The sequence below is a fragment of the Etheostoma cragini genome, chromosome 14 (genome assembly GCF_013103735.1).
Source record: "Etheostoma cragini isolate CJK2018 chromosome 14, CSU_Ecrag_1.0, whole genome shotgun sequence".
NCBI lineage: Eukaryota > Metazoa > Chordata > Actinopteri > Perciformes > Percidae > Etheostoma > Etheostoma cragini.
In genome coordinates, this window is record NC_048420.1 from 1,812,627 (window position 1) to 1,827,553 (window position 14,927).

At 42.0% G+C, this 14,927-nt stretch overlaps 2 protein-coding genes and 2 long non-coding RNA genes across 9 annotated transcripts in view; 1 reads left to right on the forward strand and 3 right to left on the reverse strand.

Moving 5' to 3' along the window:
• Nucleotides 1–14,927, reverse strand: part of LOC117956646 — an 85,870-nt gene that overhangs the window by 42,666 nt on the left and 28,277 nt on the right. The window lies entirely within an intron of this gene.
• Nucleotides 398–3,300, reverse strand: LOC117956643 (gap junction beta-4 protein-like). Its single transcript, XM_034891814.1, has 2 exons — nt 2,534–3,300; nt 398–942 (listed from the first exon to the last, which is right to left on the reverse strand). Exons 1-2 carry the CDS (start codon nt 3,067–3,069, stop codon nt 648–650), a joined length of 831 nt encoding a protein of 276 aa, XP_034747705.1. The 5' UTR covers nt 3,070–3,300; the 3' UTR covers nt 398–647.
• Nucleotides 487–12,422, reverse strand: LOC117956647. Its single transcript, XR_004659329.1, has 3 exons — nt 12,213–12,422; nt 5,017–5,021; nt 487–498 (listed from the first exon to the last, which is right to left on the reverse strand). It is a non-coding gene; the product is annotated as an uncharacterized LOC117956647 (long non-coding RNA).
• Nucleotides 5,493–14,927, forward strand: part of zgc:91944 (uncharacterized protein LOC436941 homolog) — a 17,524-nt gene continuing 8,089 nt past the window's right edge. For 2 of the 6 annotated variants that reach the window (XM_034891808.1, XM_034891811.1), the window contains exons 1-5: nt 5,493–5,754; nt 7,482–7,593; nt 9,653–10,091; nt 11,687–11,772; nt 12,898–13,008. In XM_034891808.1, coding sequence (XP_034747699.1) covers nt 7,512–7,593; nt 9,653–10,091; nt 11,687–11,772; nt 12,898–13,008 — 718 coding nt within the window. In that variant the 5' untranslated portion in view covers nt 5,493–5,754; nt 7,482–7,511. Of the gene's footprint in view, nt 5,755–7,200; nt 7,594–9,652; nt 10,092–11,686; nt 11,773–12,897; nt 13,009–14,927 lie in introns of those variants that run through there. The other 4 variants (XM_034891806.1, XM_034891810.1, XM_034891809.1 and 1 more) reach the window with 3 other exon arrangements.

The following is a 14,927-nucleotide window of genomic DNA, read 5'->3' on the forward strand; positions in this document are numbered from 1 at the left end:
ACTAATCATGTGTAGATCATTTTGTACATTGTTGTAATCCACTATCTAGATCTCTATTGGTTGAGTGTACTTTATAATACTACACCCATTTGTATCCGCCCTGCATGTTGGGCCATTCAAGATGTCTGATTAAAAAAACTGAAAAAAATGACCTTAATGACACTGAGGTCATCAGTTTAATATGTAAGACTTGCTAAACCTTTCATACAGAGATTGAATATGTGGCAAAGCAAATGAATTCCAATTTATTTGAGCAAATATCTTCATTTTTTATTAAAGTGGATGACATTGCTGTGTGCTCATAGAAGTATGTGTGTGTTTGTGTTAAAGCACACACACTGCAACTCTGGTATCTTAGAATAAGTAAAGCATTTTTATTTTGTGGCCATACAGATAAGAAAATAATCTCATGGTACAAATGATCACATAAATACTACAGTCACCTTAAAGTGTATATCAGTTATTTTAGATCACAAGCCATTAAAAAGCCAAAATGTACTATGGGACAAACATTGTGTCTTAATTTTGGTGTAAAAAAGAAAGACATGAACTTTGTAAACAACGTTTCCTTTAAAACCATTAACATTTGACTGAGAAATGTGTCCAACAGTACATAAGATGCTATTCTTCCAAGTGATGTGTGTCTCTCAGGAGACCGCTATGCTGTACGCTGGGGCTGAACCCTCTTTGCCAGGTCCTGAACCGCCGTTGTCCACCATGTTGGCCTTCTCCGGAACCAGCTCTTTGAACGTTGAGTTCTCCTTCCCAGTCAGAGGAGATCTGGTCATCATGAAGGAGTTGGCCTTCACCGAGCGAGGTCCCCTTCCACTGCACTCCCAGAACCTCTTCCCACATAGGTAGAAGACCTCGCAGAGCGTGAGGACGATGCACACGAAGCTGGTCACCACCATGAACACGGTGAAGATTTTCTTCTCCGTGGGCCTGAGGAACACAAAGGGATAAGACAGAAAGTGGAAGATGATGCCTTTAGAAACTTGGCTTTTAAAGTGGAGGTCAGAGGTCAAATTCAGCCATTGAGATTCCAGGATCTTTACCTGTTAAAACATCTCATTTCTGACCGTCTTGACAAACTATCCATTTTAAAATTAATTTAGGCTGTAACGTTTTCCACTATAAAGTCGCTGAAGCACACACACACACACACACACACACACACACACACACACACACACACACACACACACACACACACACACACACACACACACACACACAGGGGATGCAGTAAACAACCTGCAGATGAGACGTACAGGATGACCTAGATTAAAGACAGCTACGCTCATTATTGTAAGTGATATGATAAGTTTGGAGCGCCTTTCCATGGGCAGCCCCCCCCCCCCCCCCCCCCCCCCCCCCCCCCCCCCCCCCCCCCCACTCGCACATCTCTCCATTAGTGCATGTATAGTTACTGAGCATGTGTGTGTAATTCAGGCCTGTGTGGAATGTGTGTAATAACAACAGAGTGTAAATTGTAATTTCCCCTCGTGGGACTAATAAAGTATACATTATTATTATTATTATTATTATTTAGTTAAAGTCCAATAAGCCCCTTACCAAGCGTATGAGTGTGTCCCAGGCCAGGAGAGGAAACTAACTAACAGTAAAGATAACTTAAAGATACTTAAAGATAAGTAAAGTAAAGATCAACAAGCCATTGATAAATCTTTATTTATTATTATTATTATTATTATTATTATTATTATTATTATTATATTATTAGACCACCATTTGCAGCCTCTTGAGCTCTTTTGGTTAGGTTACTAGGACAACTTTGCCTAGGGTAGTTTTATTCTCCCCCAAAAAGTTTTATTTTTATTTTTAAAGAACTAAAAAAAAAACGCAACTTCATTGCAAAAAACATTGTTACTTTTATCGCAATTTTTTTACAAAAGCTCCCGGATTTTGGGCCGCAACAATCTCAAAAAAAGTCTGCAAAGTCCTGGAGGGAATGTCGGATGAAGAGCCATTTTAATTAAGCATTAAGCCTGCCATCATCTACCAATCACTACAGGCAGCGCTGCTTTTATTTCATTTCATATTTGCGGAATGCGGATGGAGAAGAAGTCAAACTATCGGAAATGTGCTCCTGCAGATGTTGTGGAAGAGGGCATTCGCGATTGGAACAAAAATAATGCCAATGTGTCATTTGTCGAGCTACGGCGTCCCCTTGATTAACCCTTTTGTGATCCATTGTGAAAAAAAAAATCTTTATCAGAAAAGTGTCTTTCAACCAACTTTTCGGAAAAAAACGCAGATCGTTCCACACAACGCTCTTCACAAGTAAATTAAAGGATCAGCCCACTGCTCTCTTTGAATTTGGATGTTTTATTCAATTTCATAGCATTCAAAACTTTCTTCTATAAAGACCATTGAACAAAGTGACTAAAATGTCCAAAAACACATGGGGGGAAAAACACAAAAACGTCAAAAGGCGCAGAAAAATATTAAACATCAAGTTGCACGGTTGACAGGAAGACAACACAAGGGTTAAGATGCTCCGAGTGACCCTTACCTGGCGATGTAGCAGTCCACCACATTGGGACACGGCTCTATGCTGCATTTCACCAACGGTGGGAAGAACGTGGCCTCGTAGATGTAGAAGAGCAGGAAGACAAACACACTGTCCACCGTTATCTTGAACAGCAGGCTGAGGAAGTAGGTCCACCACAGACCCCCTCGCTTCTTCCCCGTGTGGTCGTACAGCGGCGTGCAGCTCTCCCCGTACTTCAGCCGGTGTTTGCGCTCACGTTCTTCTCGGTAGGACACGTGGAGCGTCACGAGCAAGGACGGGCAGGTGACGAAGATCAGCTGGAGAGCCCAGAGTCGGGTGTAGGAGACGGGGTAGTAGTGGTCGTAGCAGACGTTTTGACAACCGGGCTGCCGCGTGTTGCAATCAAAGTCCTTCTGCTCGTCCCCCCAGACCTTCTCACAGGCCACCAGGAACACCAAGAGCCTGAAGATGAAGACGATGGCGAGCCAGATGCGACCGAACGCCGTGGAGTATTTGTTCACCCCGCTAAGGAGGCCTTCAAGGAAGGCCCAGTTCATGCTTAGGTTGGACCACCCTGGAGAAAAAGATGCACCAAATACTCTGCTGAGTGATCAAATACAAGGCTTAGACACACTGAACTGAGCACGTCAGGCACCAACTTTCATATGAACCTTATTACTACTGCCTTCTTGGCACCGGCTGGAGGGGGGGGAGGGATATCCAACAAAGCAAACATAGACTCATTCCTGCTGCAGTCACTGCAGTGGAACTGGTCATAGCACACACCTTGATTATTAATTTCAAAGACTTTTAGAATTTTAGAGACCATTAACACCCCAATGCTGTTAATGGTACTACAAGTTCCTCTCAGTTAAAAAGAAGACGTTCACATAGGTAGTTTTTACTAGGTACTTTTGGGAAATGGATAAAATACCACTGTCATATACTGTATATGTGTGAAATTTAACCCTTGTGTTGTCTTCCCCTCAAAATTGACAACTTTTATTGACGCTTTTCATCGATGTTTTTAACCTTTTCTTACGTTTTGTCCCTTTTTTCAATGTTTGTCACTTTTATTGACGTTTTCAACACTACATAAGACTAACTTATTAACCTTAGTTTTGCAGATATTTGGGGAATTTATGGTCAGTAAACCTCATTTATAGGAAATTATGCCTAATGTTTGAGTTAGAAAAGCAGAAATTAGGAATTATTGAGACTAAAATTAAAGGAATGGATGTTGATGGCTAATCACAGACTGGAATATGTCAACTTTTGCTCAATACTATTTCAAAACCACTTTAAAAATTGAATAATGAAAATAATGAAAGTAGAGATTTGCACTTGCCAAAGAGCATTGTGTGGAATCAATCATGTTATTCTGGGTAGTTAAAAAGAACATTTATATAGGAAAACGGGTCAATTTGAACCCTAACCCTAGGGAATAGGCCTGGCCCTAGCAGGAATACAATACAGTCAACACAGCTGGTCAGCCATAGCATATTTTAAATTCAAATTGAAAAAATTGGTTGAGCTATGATGTTTCCAGATGGGACAAAGGGACATTTTTGTCATCTTTTCAATTTTCTGGGTGTTTTTTTGATGTTTTTGCCAAAGTTTTTGGACATTTTTATTGTTAACATTTTCAGCGCTTATTTCGACGGCCTGTTTTTTGTGCCAAAAAAAAAAACAATGACTGAAAACACGTTCAAATTTGACCCAATGACAATATGAGGGTTAAAATACTCCTGAGGAACAAAAAGTCCTTCTGTTTTCCCCAGGAAGCGAATTTGGCTTCCCGACTTGAAAGCGCTGTGTTTTATGACCCACCCGATGGATATCTGGAAAGAGAATATACATACAGCCTGAATCAAGTATTCCTTTTAGTTTGGACCATAGACTGTATGACTGTAGCTGTCTGTGTGAAGCTGGGCAATCAAATGTAGGTACATCAGATTACTTCACAGCTGATATTCAGTCTCTATGCGGGGTACACAAATGTGAAGATGCTACTGAAGTGATCTCTAGGCCCAGGTAACAGTCAGGGCCCTGGGATCTGAATATATGAAATCTCGCCCATGCTTTGGCAACCACTGAAGTACTATCACACCATATAACTGGACACACATGAACAGGTGAGTTTGTAGCTTGAACCCACGGTGCAGGGGGGGAACCACACCCACCACCCACAGTTGCTCACTGGGTTCAAGCCCCAGCAGCATCGGGCTTATTGATCCTGTTGAATATAATTGGCAGATGGGAAGGTGGTCGTGTTTTTGTAATGTAGCTCCTATTGGTTTGTCTTTGGGATTGTGATACTGGTGGAAAAAATTCAATTATTAGCATTTTTATAATTTTTCATTTTAATGTGACTTCTTTAATTAATGCATGACAAACGCAGCGTATCTGCACACAAAACGCACTTATGAGTTGGGTGGTGCTGCAACAAGGCAGACAGATTTAGTGACATATTTTCTTTAGCCGACCAATACAAAAAAGATAACGTAACCTACTTAATTGTTGAAAATAGAGTGCTAGACAAACTTGATATACTGTATGTATGAGCACCGTTTGTATTTTAAGTCCCCAATACTTATACTGCAGTAAGTGCAACCTGCACAATTGGTCTATTTACATTTTATCCTTCTACTAAAGCAGTTGCACATGTTTGTATTCTCAACTTGTATATATTGAAATATTTGTTCTTGTATTTTATTCCTATAATTGTTTCATGTATATTGTATGTATGTGTATTATATCCTAGTATTTCATTTATATTTATATTCTGTGCTGTGGTGACTGATTTTGCTGCTGCAACACTGTAATTTCCCATTTTATTGGGATCAATAAATATCTCTGTATCAATATATCTATCTATGCTAAAATGTAACCTTTGCTTTTATTTTGACACATTGCGGTACTTAAATGTAGCAATGGTATTTCTAGTATGTACAGTACAACCGGAAATCATAACTATGTTGCTAGCTTGACAGTGATAACGGGTGAGGGGTCATAAATTGAGACAGACTCCCCACATTTGCATACAGTATTTCCCCACTGCATAGCCGAAAGACAATATGACCCTGCACCGTTTAGCCTCTGCTCTGTAATTCACCGTCAGCGCCGGGGCATACGAGTTACTTTCTTTAGCGGGCTTGGGTGAACTGCCACTTTCTCTCCAGTTTTCACCCTCCTCCCTCTTCGTCTAGCCGGCTGCTGCTATCTCTCCAAAGCAACGGGAGGTAAGAGAGAGGAGTTCTCGCATCCATGGGTGCTCCGCGGTGGGGCAATCCTTCGCTAGCTAGCCGCTAACTTAGCTAACGTTAGCTAGGGAGCTAACTTGTTAGCAACTGGCTGTTTCCCAGCTATCCCAGCCCTCTGACCTAACACACCAAATGTTTGCATGCAGACAGTGATAAAAACTTTGTACACAGCCGCTCATCTTAAATACCACCGATGTAACGTTAGCTAACTTCCGAAGTGCAAGTTTTAGATAGCTAAGTTGTTAGCCAAGACGAGACAGACTGAAGTGTCAAATTGGCCAGACTCAACAGGGATGTTTCCTTTGTCCTTCAAAATAAAAGCGCAATTTGTACACCTAGTCTTTGAAAGCAAAGCTACTGAAGATCGATCAGTAATCATCAGTAGGCCTACCACTGTAATCCAAATACATTGAAATTGTGGTGAAACAAATGTATATCCACAAATGTTTTCTACATATATTTTGCTAAACTTTTTTTTATTGTTATTTAGAAAACAGTACAGTATGCTATATTTTAACCTAGTTCACCCCTATTGTTTACTGTGTGGCGGCTCCATCTTCTAGCTGTTAGCTCACTTAATGTACAAAAAATGGTTAAAACATAAGTAAGGGCAGTGTTGAAATCTAACAGAGTACATTATCATATAAGTGTTTTCCCTCGATTTGTGAATGTATTTATTTGGTGGGGTTTTTAGGGATCCTTCCTTAAGAAACGTTACTTCACTAACAATAAAATGCAATTTCATATGATTTTAGACTTTTATTATTACCATATCTGTGTTTAAAATGTTGGAAAAGCTAGAGCAGGTAGTAAATAAATAACACTCTTGAAGCTTAAGACGAAGCATGCTGAAGAAATCCATTTGGGAACATTTATAATAATTAGATCCGAGAAAAGTCATTTAGTTAACATGTTGCTCATATTGAGTTAACATTCATTCAACCCTGCAAGTAACTTCCTGTACTTAAGTGTTGCATTAGTACTTATTAAAAGCTCTGAATACTTCTTTCACCATGAGTAGTATCAGCCTATAAGGGGCTTGTATCACTGTGCCATTAAGGAATCAAAATCAGCTTTATTTGCCAGGTATGAGGAATATTGCTTTGGATCATATTGCTCACAATGTGCTTACACATAATAATAAAAAAAACAATATATACACACTATAAATAGAAACAATATAGACAGGTTGGGACAATAGTGCAATGAAGAGTGCAAAGTATGCAGGAGTAAATCACAATTATGATAGTGATTATTATTTTAATTATGTAGCGTAGTGTAAAGGGGGCTAAAATAAATAATATTATTATATAAGTCTTATTCAGTTCATTCCCTGTCACACACTACCGTTGGTGAATGCCAATGCATGATTTTAAGTAAAATAAATATATGCAAAATAGGTTTTTACTTGAGTAAAACCATACAACTTTCAAAAACTGCAGTTTGTTGAGATGCCACACGTGCTTTTATTCTGAAGGTTACATTGTATTACTTCCGCTTTCTATTGGACCAACTTGACACAACAAGGTAGCAAGGAGCTATATCGATGGGACGCTGGTGCTCAGGGGAACCAACCGCAGTTGAGGGTGTTAGCATAGCTAATGTAGCCTGCTAGCATGTCATTTGCTGTTGTAGGTTTTCCAGCATGTTAATAGGGGCAGCTTAACCGCAACACATTGCAGCAAGTCTCCTGTCTGACTCTGTAGAGGTCCAGCCGAGCTGAACTCCGCGGAGCCATGCGACAGTGGTGTGTCCCCGCTGCGACCCCTCGCACTGAACCACTCCCGGGGCGCCTGTCCGTGTCACCCCCTCCGTCAGGTAAGAAGCAGTGATGGGACGCGGTCACTTGCCGCTCCGTTTGGAATCTTTTAGTTTTGCGCACAAAGAACCAATAAGACCAGTGAGTGTGGTAAAAATTGGCATACTTTACTGTAGCTCTGATAGGTGCCAGTCTGTCCCGTAAACACACCCAATTTGAAATATTTGTATCTGGGAAGTCAACTTTGTCCTGCTAATCGACAAAGTCCAACAGTGTTGGACATCTTCGAGTCTTTCTCGTCAATTCAGCATACATCCCATTTAGCGAGATCAACTTTTTACAGGCTTTTGGCTCTACTTGTTAACACTTGTTTATGGGTCTCATCTATTGGGCTAAAGTCATTTTAAAATATTTTTTTTTCAAGTGTGCAAGGTCATTTCAAATTGGTAGATAGAGCTGAATGTGAACTTCTCACTGTAGTGTGTCCAATAACCAGAGATGCTAAGGCAAAGCTTAGCCCCCCTGACATCTCTCCATTAGTGCATGTATAGCTACTGAGCATGTGTGTAATAACAACAGAGTGTACATTTTAATTTCCCCATGTGGGACTAATGAAGTAAACATTATTAATAGTAGTATTATGACTAGGCTGAGTGGACCTGATGTTAGGTTATGGGTGGATGTGACTAGGCTGAGTGGACCTGATGTTAGGTTATGGGTGGGTGGGACTAGGCTGAGTGGACCTGATGTTAGGTTATGGGTGGATGTGACTAGGCTGAGTGGACCTGGTCTTAGGTTATGGATGCCAGGGTGATCTTACTTTAATTCCAGCCTGGACAAATGGAGCAAGGTTAGCCCCCAAGTGTCTGTGCCAAGTGTTTGAAAGCTTGCCAACATTTCCCAGTGACCCAAGGGTTCTTCAGAGGAGAATGCAGTCTGATTTCCTTTTTTGGAACAGTTACATGCAGAATGTAGATTCTCGAGTCAAGTTTCTTGATTTTATAAACCAGTCCTTTTAAAAAAAACAAAAAAACAATCGGACTTCTTTGGTATTGCCTCAACTAAAATGACTTAGTGTCGTATTCAAAATAAGTTTACGTCAACAAAGGAAGTGTAGTGTTTGAATTCAGCTTTGAATGTCAGTTTTTATTTGGGGTTTCATCTATTAATAATCCTTTCATCACGTATCTGCAGGTTTGTGAAAAGGTTTGCCGCATATTGTCTAAATTTAAGATCTATCCAAGGTAGAGATAAATATAGCAGTATATGCCTTGGTAACACTGTGTGAAGTCTTGGGGTGCTGTGTATCTGGTGAGATATCAACTCAGGGATGCAGAGCTTTGGTGTATTAATAAAGCTACACTGGGTTCATATTCACGTACAATAAGGATCGACACGTAGTGGTGTTTAAAGACCGAAACCGATTGCTATTAGTTCAGTCTGGACCACATTCATCTGCAGTTTGTATTTGGCAGTATGGCTCTGTTCTGGGACCCCCCCCCCCCCCCCCCCCCCCCCCCCCCCCCCCCCCCGCACTTCCACGTGCACACGCGGAAAGCATGAGGCAGTAGGGTCGGGTACTGAACTCGGTACTTTTTTGGGTGCTACCAAGGACCGAGTCACTTTAAATCAATTGGAACCACATGTCATTTCCCGAGAGCGCACAAACTTATCTGTCCTCTCTGCATGTTGACAGAGAGGGGAGCTCCGAAACACACACACACACACACACGACAGAATAAACACAGACCCACTAGGTCTGAACGATTTGAGGGAAGAAATCAAATTGCGGTTTTTCTGATATTGTAATTCAATTCAATTTGCAATGAATTTATTTTAGCTACATATTGCACCGTCTACGATCATGATCAAATCAAATCAAAAAGAAATCCTCTTAAAATAAGACACTTCTCTAAAACAATCTGTGTGTAGTGATTACTAACAAAACTTTGTGTAAATTGTAATTTCCTCACTGCATAAATTATTATTGTTATTATTAGAAAGAAGTACACGTCAGGCTACTTGACAGGATCCGTTGCCACGGCGTTGATTTAACACAGAAGCATGAATCACGTTTACTCCTTGTTATGGAAGGGCAACCCTGCTTTATGTCTGCAGATGCCAGGATGGAGTGCTGCGAGGCGGAGCCCCGCTACACCATCGAACAGATCGACCTCCTGCAGCGCCTGCGTCTGTCCGGCATGACCAAACCTCAGATCCTCCACGCTCTGGAGTCCCTGGAGAGGCTGGACCCGGACCACCGCCCGGACCACCGCCCGTCACACAGCGACTCTCAGCCCGCCCCGTCCAACAACGCCCCCGCCGCGGCCGCCCCGGCCCCGTCCTCGTCTTCGTCCTCGTCCTCCTCGCTCTCCCTGGCCTCCGCCACCACGCAGACCTCCGGCCTGGACGGCGCCGCCCTGTCGCCCAGCAACAGCTACGAGGCCTCGCCCCCGCCCCTCTACCCCCCCAGCGTGGCTGTCCAGCGCTCGTTCAGCTACGACATGATGGGGGAGGAGGAGTGGGACCTGGAGGAGAAGGTGGAGGAGTACATGAGGTGAGCAGGACGGTGGAGGAGGGCTGTGCAGTTTAACAAAAACTTATCATTTTGATTTTAGCTCTTTAATGAACACAAAAACACATGAATCGAGAGAAAAAAACGATTGTCTAGCATATGACCTTTATAAATTCTTAGTTAGTCATGCACTGAATGAAGGAAGGAAAGGTTCCAACGAGAAAATACTTAGGGAAATTACACAGTTAACATTGTTTTCCCTTTTGATTTCAACGTTGAACTGGTTACCTGTTATTTTTTTTTTTAAGCAAATAAGAATAATTGCAACGTCTTTCCAAAAGACAATGAGTAATCGTGTTACATTATCGTGATTTTAATTATAGATGATACCAAAACCAATGCAAGAACTGAAGTTTATTCACCGATCCGATACCACGTAATAAAGCCCTAAAGAAAATCTACGCTACAGTAGTTTATTTATGAAAGAAAGCTCTTCGGCATTTGTTGTTTGTGTTTGACCTGAGAAAGAGTTTAACCCGAGCCAGACCGAGCACAAAGATGGAAATCATACCACCTCCATAAAGAGATAGTAGTATACAGCTGTTAGACATCATATCATCATACAGAGATAGTAGTATACAGCTGTTAGACATCATATCATCATACAGAGATAGTAGTATACAGCTGTTAGACATCATATCATCATACAGAGATAGTAGTATACAGCGGTTAGACATCATATCATCATACAGAGATAGTAGTATACAGCTGTTAGACATCATATCATCATACAGAGATAGTAGTATACAGCTGTTAGACATCATATCATCATGCAGAGATAGTAGTATACAGCTGTTAGACATCATGTCATCATACAGAGATAGTAGTATACAGCTGTTAGACATCATATCATCATACAGAGATAGTAGTATACAGCTGTTAGACATCATGTCATCATACAGAGATAGTAGTATACAGCTGTTAGACATCATATCATCATGCAGAGATAGTAGTATACAGCTGTTAGACATCATATCATCATACAAACACAGTAGTATACATTTTTTTATTTTATTCCCACCATGGAGCAGCCCTACGGTGGAGCGTAGTGTTATCAGAGAGCTGTGTGACGACGTGTTGGGAGGCGAGACCAAAAGAACAGTAGAGACAAAGAGAGACTGTTATAACATCAGATAATGACAGCTGCTGTCCCTCTGAGGCGCAGACGTCTTCTTCTTCGGGACTCTTCGGTGGAGATAATTCAGGTCAGGTGTTCAGGGATGGCTGAGAAAAGAGAAGCATCAGCATGTGTCAGATTGAAAATGACATTAGTTTATCATTTTCTATAAATGAGGTTTATTGACCGTAAATTCCAGAAATAACTGTAAAACTAGAGTTAATAAGTTAGTGTTACGTAGTGTTACACGTCAAAAAAAGTGACATACATTGAAAAAAGGGACAAAACGGTATAAAATGTTATAAACATTGATTAAAAAGTTTCAACAAAAGTGTTGAATTTCAATTTTGACGGGAAGACAACACGAGAGTTACCACCGTCTAATGATTCTAATGCCACTTTTCTTTTCTCTTTTCTTAAAAAAACAGCACCCCAAGACGTTTTCTTTTTCTTTTTCCAGGAGAGACAGCAACCTGGTCAAAGAAGAGATCAAAACCTTTCTCAACAATCGCAGGATCTCTCAGGCAATCGTAGGCCAAGTTACAGGTACTTTGCTTTCTCTGTGGAAGTTGTCAGAGCGCATCCAATGGCCTGGAGGACGCCCGTCAAATGTCCCCAGTGGGAAGCTTTGGCAATCTAACAGTTCATTTGAATGTGGTGCTTGATATCACGATTAAGATGTTTGACTCAGTAATTAGAAACGATTTTCCGTTTTTTTTTCTTTCTATTTGCTGCGTTGTTATCAGGGCTGCACTGAATCCCAAATTTGGATTTGACAGAGTATTTGGCTTTCTGACAGGGTTTGGTTTCCACCGAACGCTGCGACTGTTTGATGCAGCAGGATGTGAGAAAGTGAGACTAGAACTCATGAGCAGAGAAAGTGTTGTTTGGCAGTACTTTCAGTCAAACCATACACAACATCGCCGCTGCTAAAACGTGTGGTATGAAACATCCAGAAGAATAGGAGGAATCTACAGACCTCAGACCTCAGGTACGGCAAAGGAAGGACAGTCCCAGCCAAAAACGTGTGTTAACCAGACGTGTTTACTTCATTAATGGGTTTCATGTGGTAATGGAATGAGGATGGGAGGAAGATTCCGGATTCGGCCAAATCTTAACCAGTGGATTTGGTATTCGGCTGAACCCCAAAAGTCTGGATTCAGTGCATCCCTAAGTTTTATTAGTTTTAAATAAGGAAATCAGTTTGGACTGACAAGTTGTTTTTTAAAAGGCCATCTTGATTCCTGGAAAAAAAATGAGAGATGCATTTTTTGGACCTCTTCTGGTCTTTAGGTTAATCAATTCATTAAACAGATGACACAATAACAATGAAAATCATTAGTTATAACCCAAGGTAAAACAATAATGACTATATGCCACATTGAACAACATACATCATGTCATATTATACAACATCAATGTTTAGGACAGTAAGCCCATATCAACAACCCTGTGTTGTGTGGAGTTATAGTTTAAGTAGAGTTACTCTCGGCTAATCATGGTTTTCAAGTAGCAGCATGCACCAAATCCCGTGTTGGCATTGGGACGGCTTCTTGTAGTCCAGAGCTGGCTCCCGGCCGATCTCAACGGTACAGACGCTGTTGGTGCACCATGAAATGAGTCAATGTCTTTTAATGTGTTAACATAACATGGCTTGGCTCCTGCACGCAGGCATCAGCCAGAGTTACATCTCCCAGTGGCTGCTGCAGCAAGGCCTGGAGATGAGCGACTCCAAACGCCGAGCCTTCTACCGCTGGTACCTGCTAGAGAGGAATAACCCAGGTGAGACACGGGGCGGGCTGGGGGTTGGAGGGGTCAAGGCAAGACAACACAAGGACTGTGTTCTCTAATGCATCGAGACTATCTCTTTCCACACAGTTACATAGTCCATAGGTACGAGGACTGACCCACTGGTGGAAGTTGACGTCCTGTGTGAAAAGAGAGCTAATCTCCAGACCCCTGTCAGGATTTCTGATCTGCCTTTCCACACTTGTATTGAAGAGTAAAGACAGAAAGGGTTAACGGATGGCTTAATGCACAATATACTCTGCTAACGCGCCCAGGTACAGCCTGCTGCTGAAGCTGACGGTGAGCCGACCCATTTCCTCGGAGCATTGCGGGGTGTGCCGCCGGTACCGTCCGGTGCATCCATCTGTGCGTTCTCCTTTTGTGTTTAAAACCAAAGCACAAAGCACATTTTACGCTATCGGCCACTTTAACTCGCTGGTCCTCATCAATATGTGTCTATCTGTCTAATCTGTCTTTCACTGTCAGTGTGTGAAACCAGCAGATAAAAGACAAAGTCATAGATGTTAGAAGATGGCCATGACCTATGTGTATTGTATTTGGGGCATCAACATGCAATGTTGTCCAGGGATAACCCCTCAGTCGTGTGACCACAACCCTGTGCCAGTTGGGTCTGGCCACGGAGATGTCGGTACTCTTGTCAGTGGGCCTTACAGATGGTCCGGCCCTCTGAGCGGCCTCTATTATTTCGCACCCAACCTTTTGCGGGGGTTTGTAATGCTGAAGGCTGCGTCCGGCGCCTAAGCATCGATCAGCCATAGGGTGGATCTGGAAGTATTGGTATGTAGCATATCACGGAAAAGGCAAGAAGGAGAACAACAATGAGAAAAAGGGGTTCTTCTCAGTTTGACACACTTTTTTTCTGCACTCTGGTGACGGGGATGTCTCATTCAAAAACCAGTGTTGAGAATCTTAGCAAGTGTGGGGGAGTTTGGTTTGCTCTGTCCCCTGGGGTGTCTTAAAGTGTCCCCATACATATGCAATATGTAACTGAGTGAAGAAAACTGCTTGGAGTCCGTCTCAGTCCATGTAAATCAGTGAACCCATGCACACCTGGTCCTTGTATGCCCTGGCATGGGCCACGTAGTGGTGTGTCTTAAAGCGTTATCCACGTCAACTGCCCCCAGTGGGGCAGTTCTCGTACATATGGAATATGTAACTGTGTGGAGAGATAGCCTTTTCAATCAGAGAACCAAGGTTACCTCATAATCGAACGTTACAGAGCAGAGGAGTGGGATTGTAAGATCAGCAAGGGCGATGGATGCTAGGTACAGGCAGACTGCTTATGAAAAAGTGCAGATCAGCACCTCAAGGTTTAATGTCAGGCCAATGATAATAGATTAGATAATGCAGGAAGGAAAGATAGGATAGGATAGGATCTTTGGTGCTGTGTGAATGTGAACCGCTGTTTGCAATCCTTTTCCCTACCATCTGTCCTCCTCTTTACCCCCCCATCCTGCTGCATGGCAAACCCACGCCCCTTCTAATTCCTCACACCAAACTCCATCCTGGTCCTCGATGCCCGCGAGGTCAAGGAAGGACACGAGGTAAATCTATAATTTCAGATGAAAAGACAAATGATAAAGGTTGCCGCGTCACAAGAGATGCTAATCGATAATATTAAGGCTTCTGGTTTGGAAATGAAACTTTAGTGGGTAAATGCAGTTCCTCTGAACAGGCTAGAGTAACAGCTTGGGGAAGCGTTGCCCTAGGATACAAGGCTCTAGATACTTAAAATAAACGAATACTAAATGAGTAACTGCTAAAGATGCTCAGGGCTTTTATTGGTTGGTTTCAGACAGCCTGCATTCCAGTTAATCAGGTCAGAAAGTCATATTTTTACGTGATCGGTTCTATGAAGTGCAGCTGACCCTTCACCTCTTAACCCTTTTATA

Bases quoted from the DNA above. Each gene is read 5' to 3' on its own strand.
- LOC117956643 (XM_034891814.1), bottom strand. From the start codon at position 3,069: ATGAACTGGGCCTTCCTTGAAGGCCTCCTTAGCGGGGTGAACAAATAC. The intron at 943-2,533 runs GTAAGGGTCACT...TGTGTTCCTCAG, and splicing joins GTGGACTGCTACATCGCCAG to GCCCACGGAGAAGAAAATCT.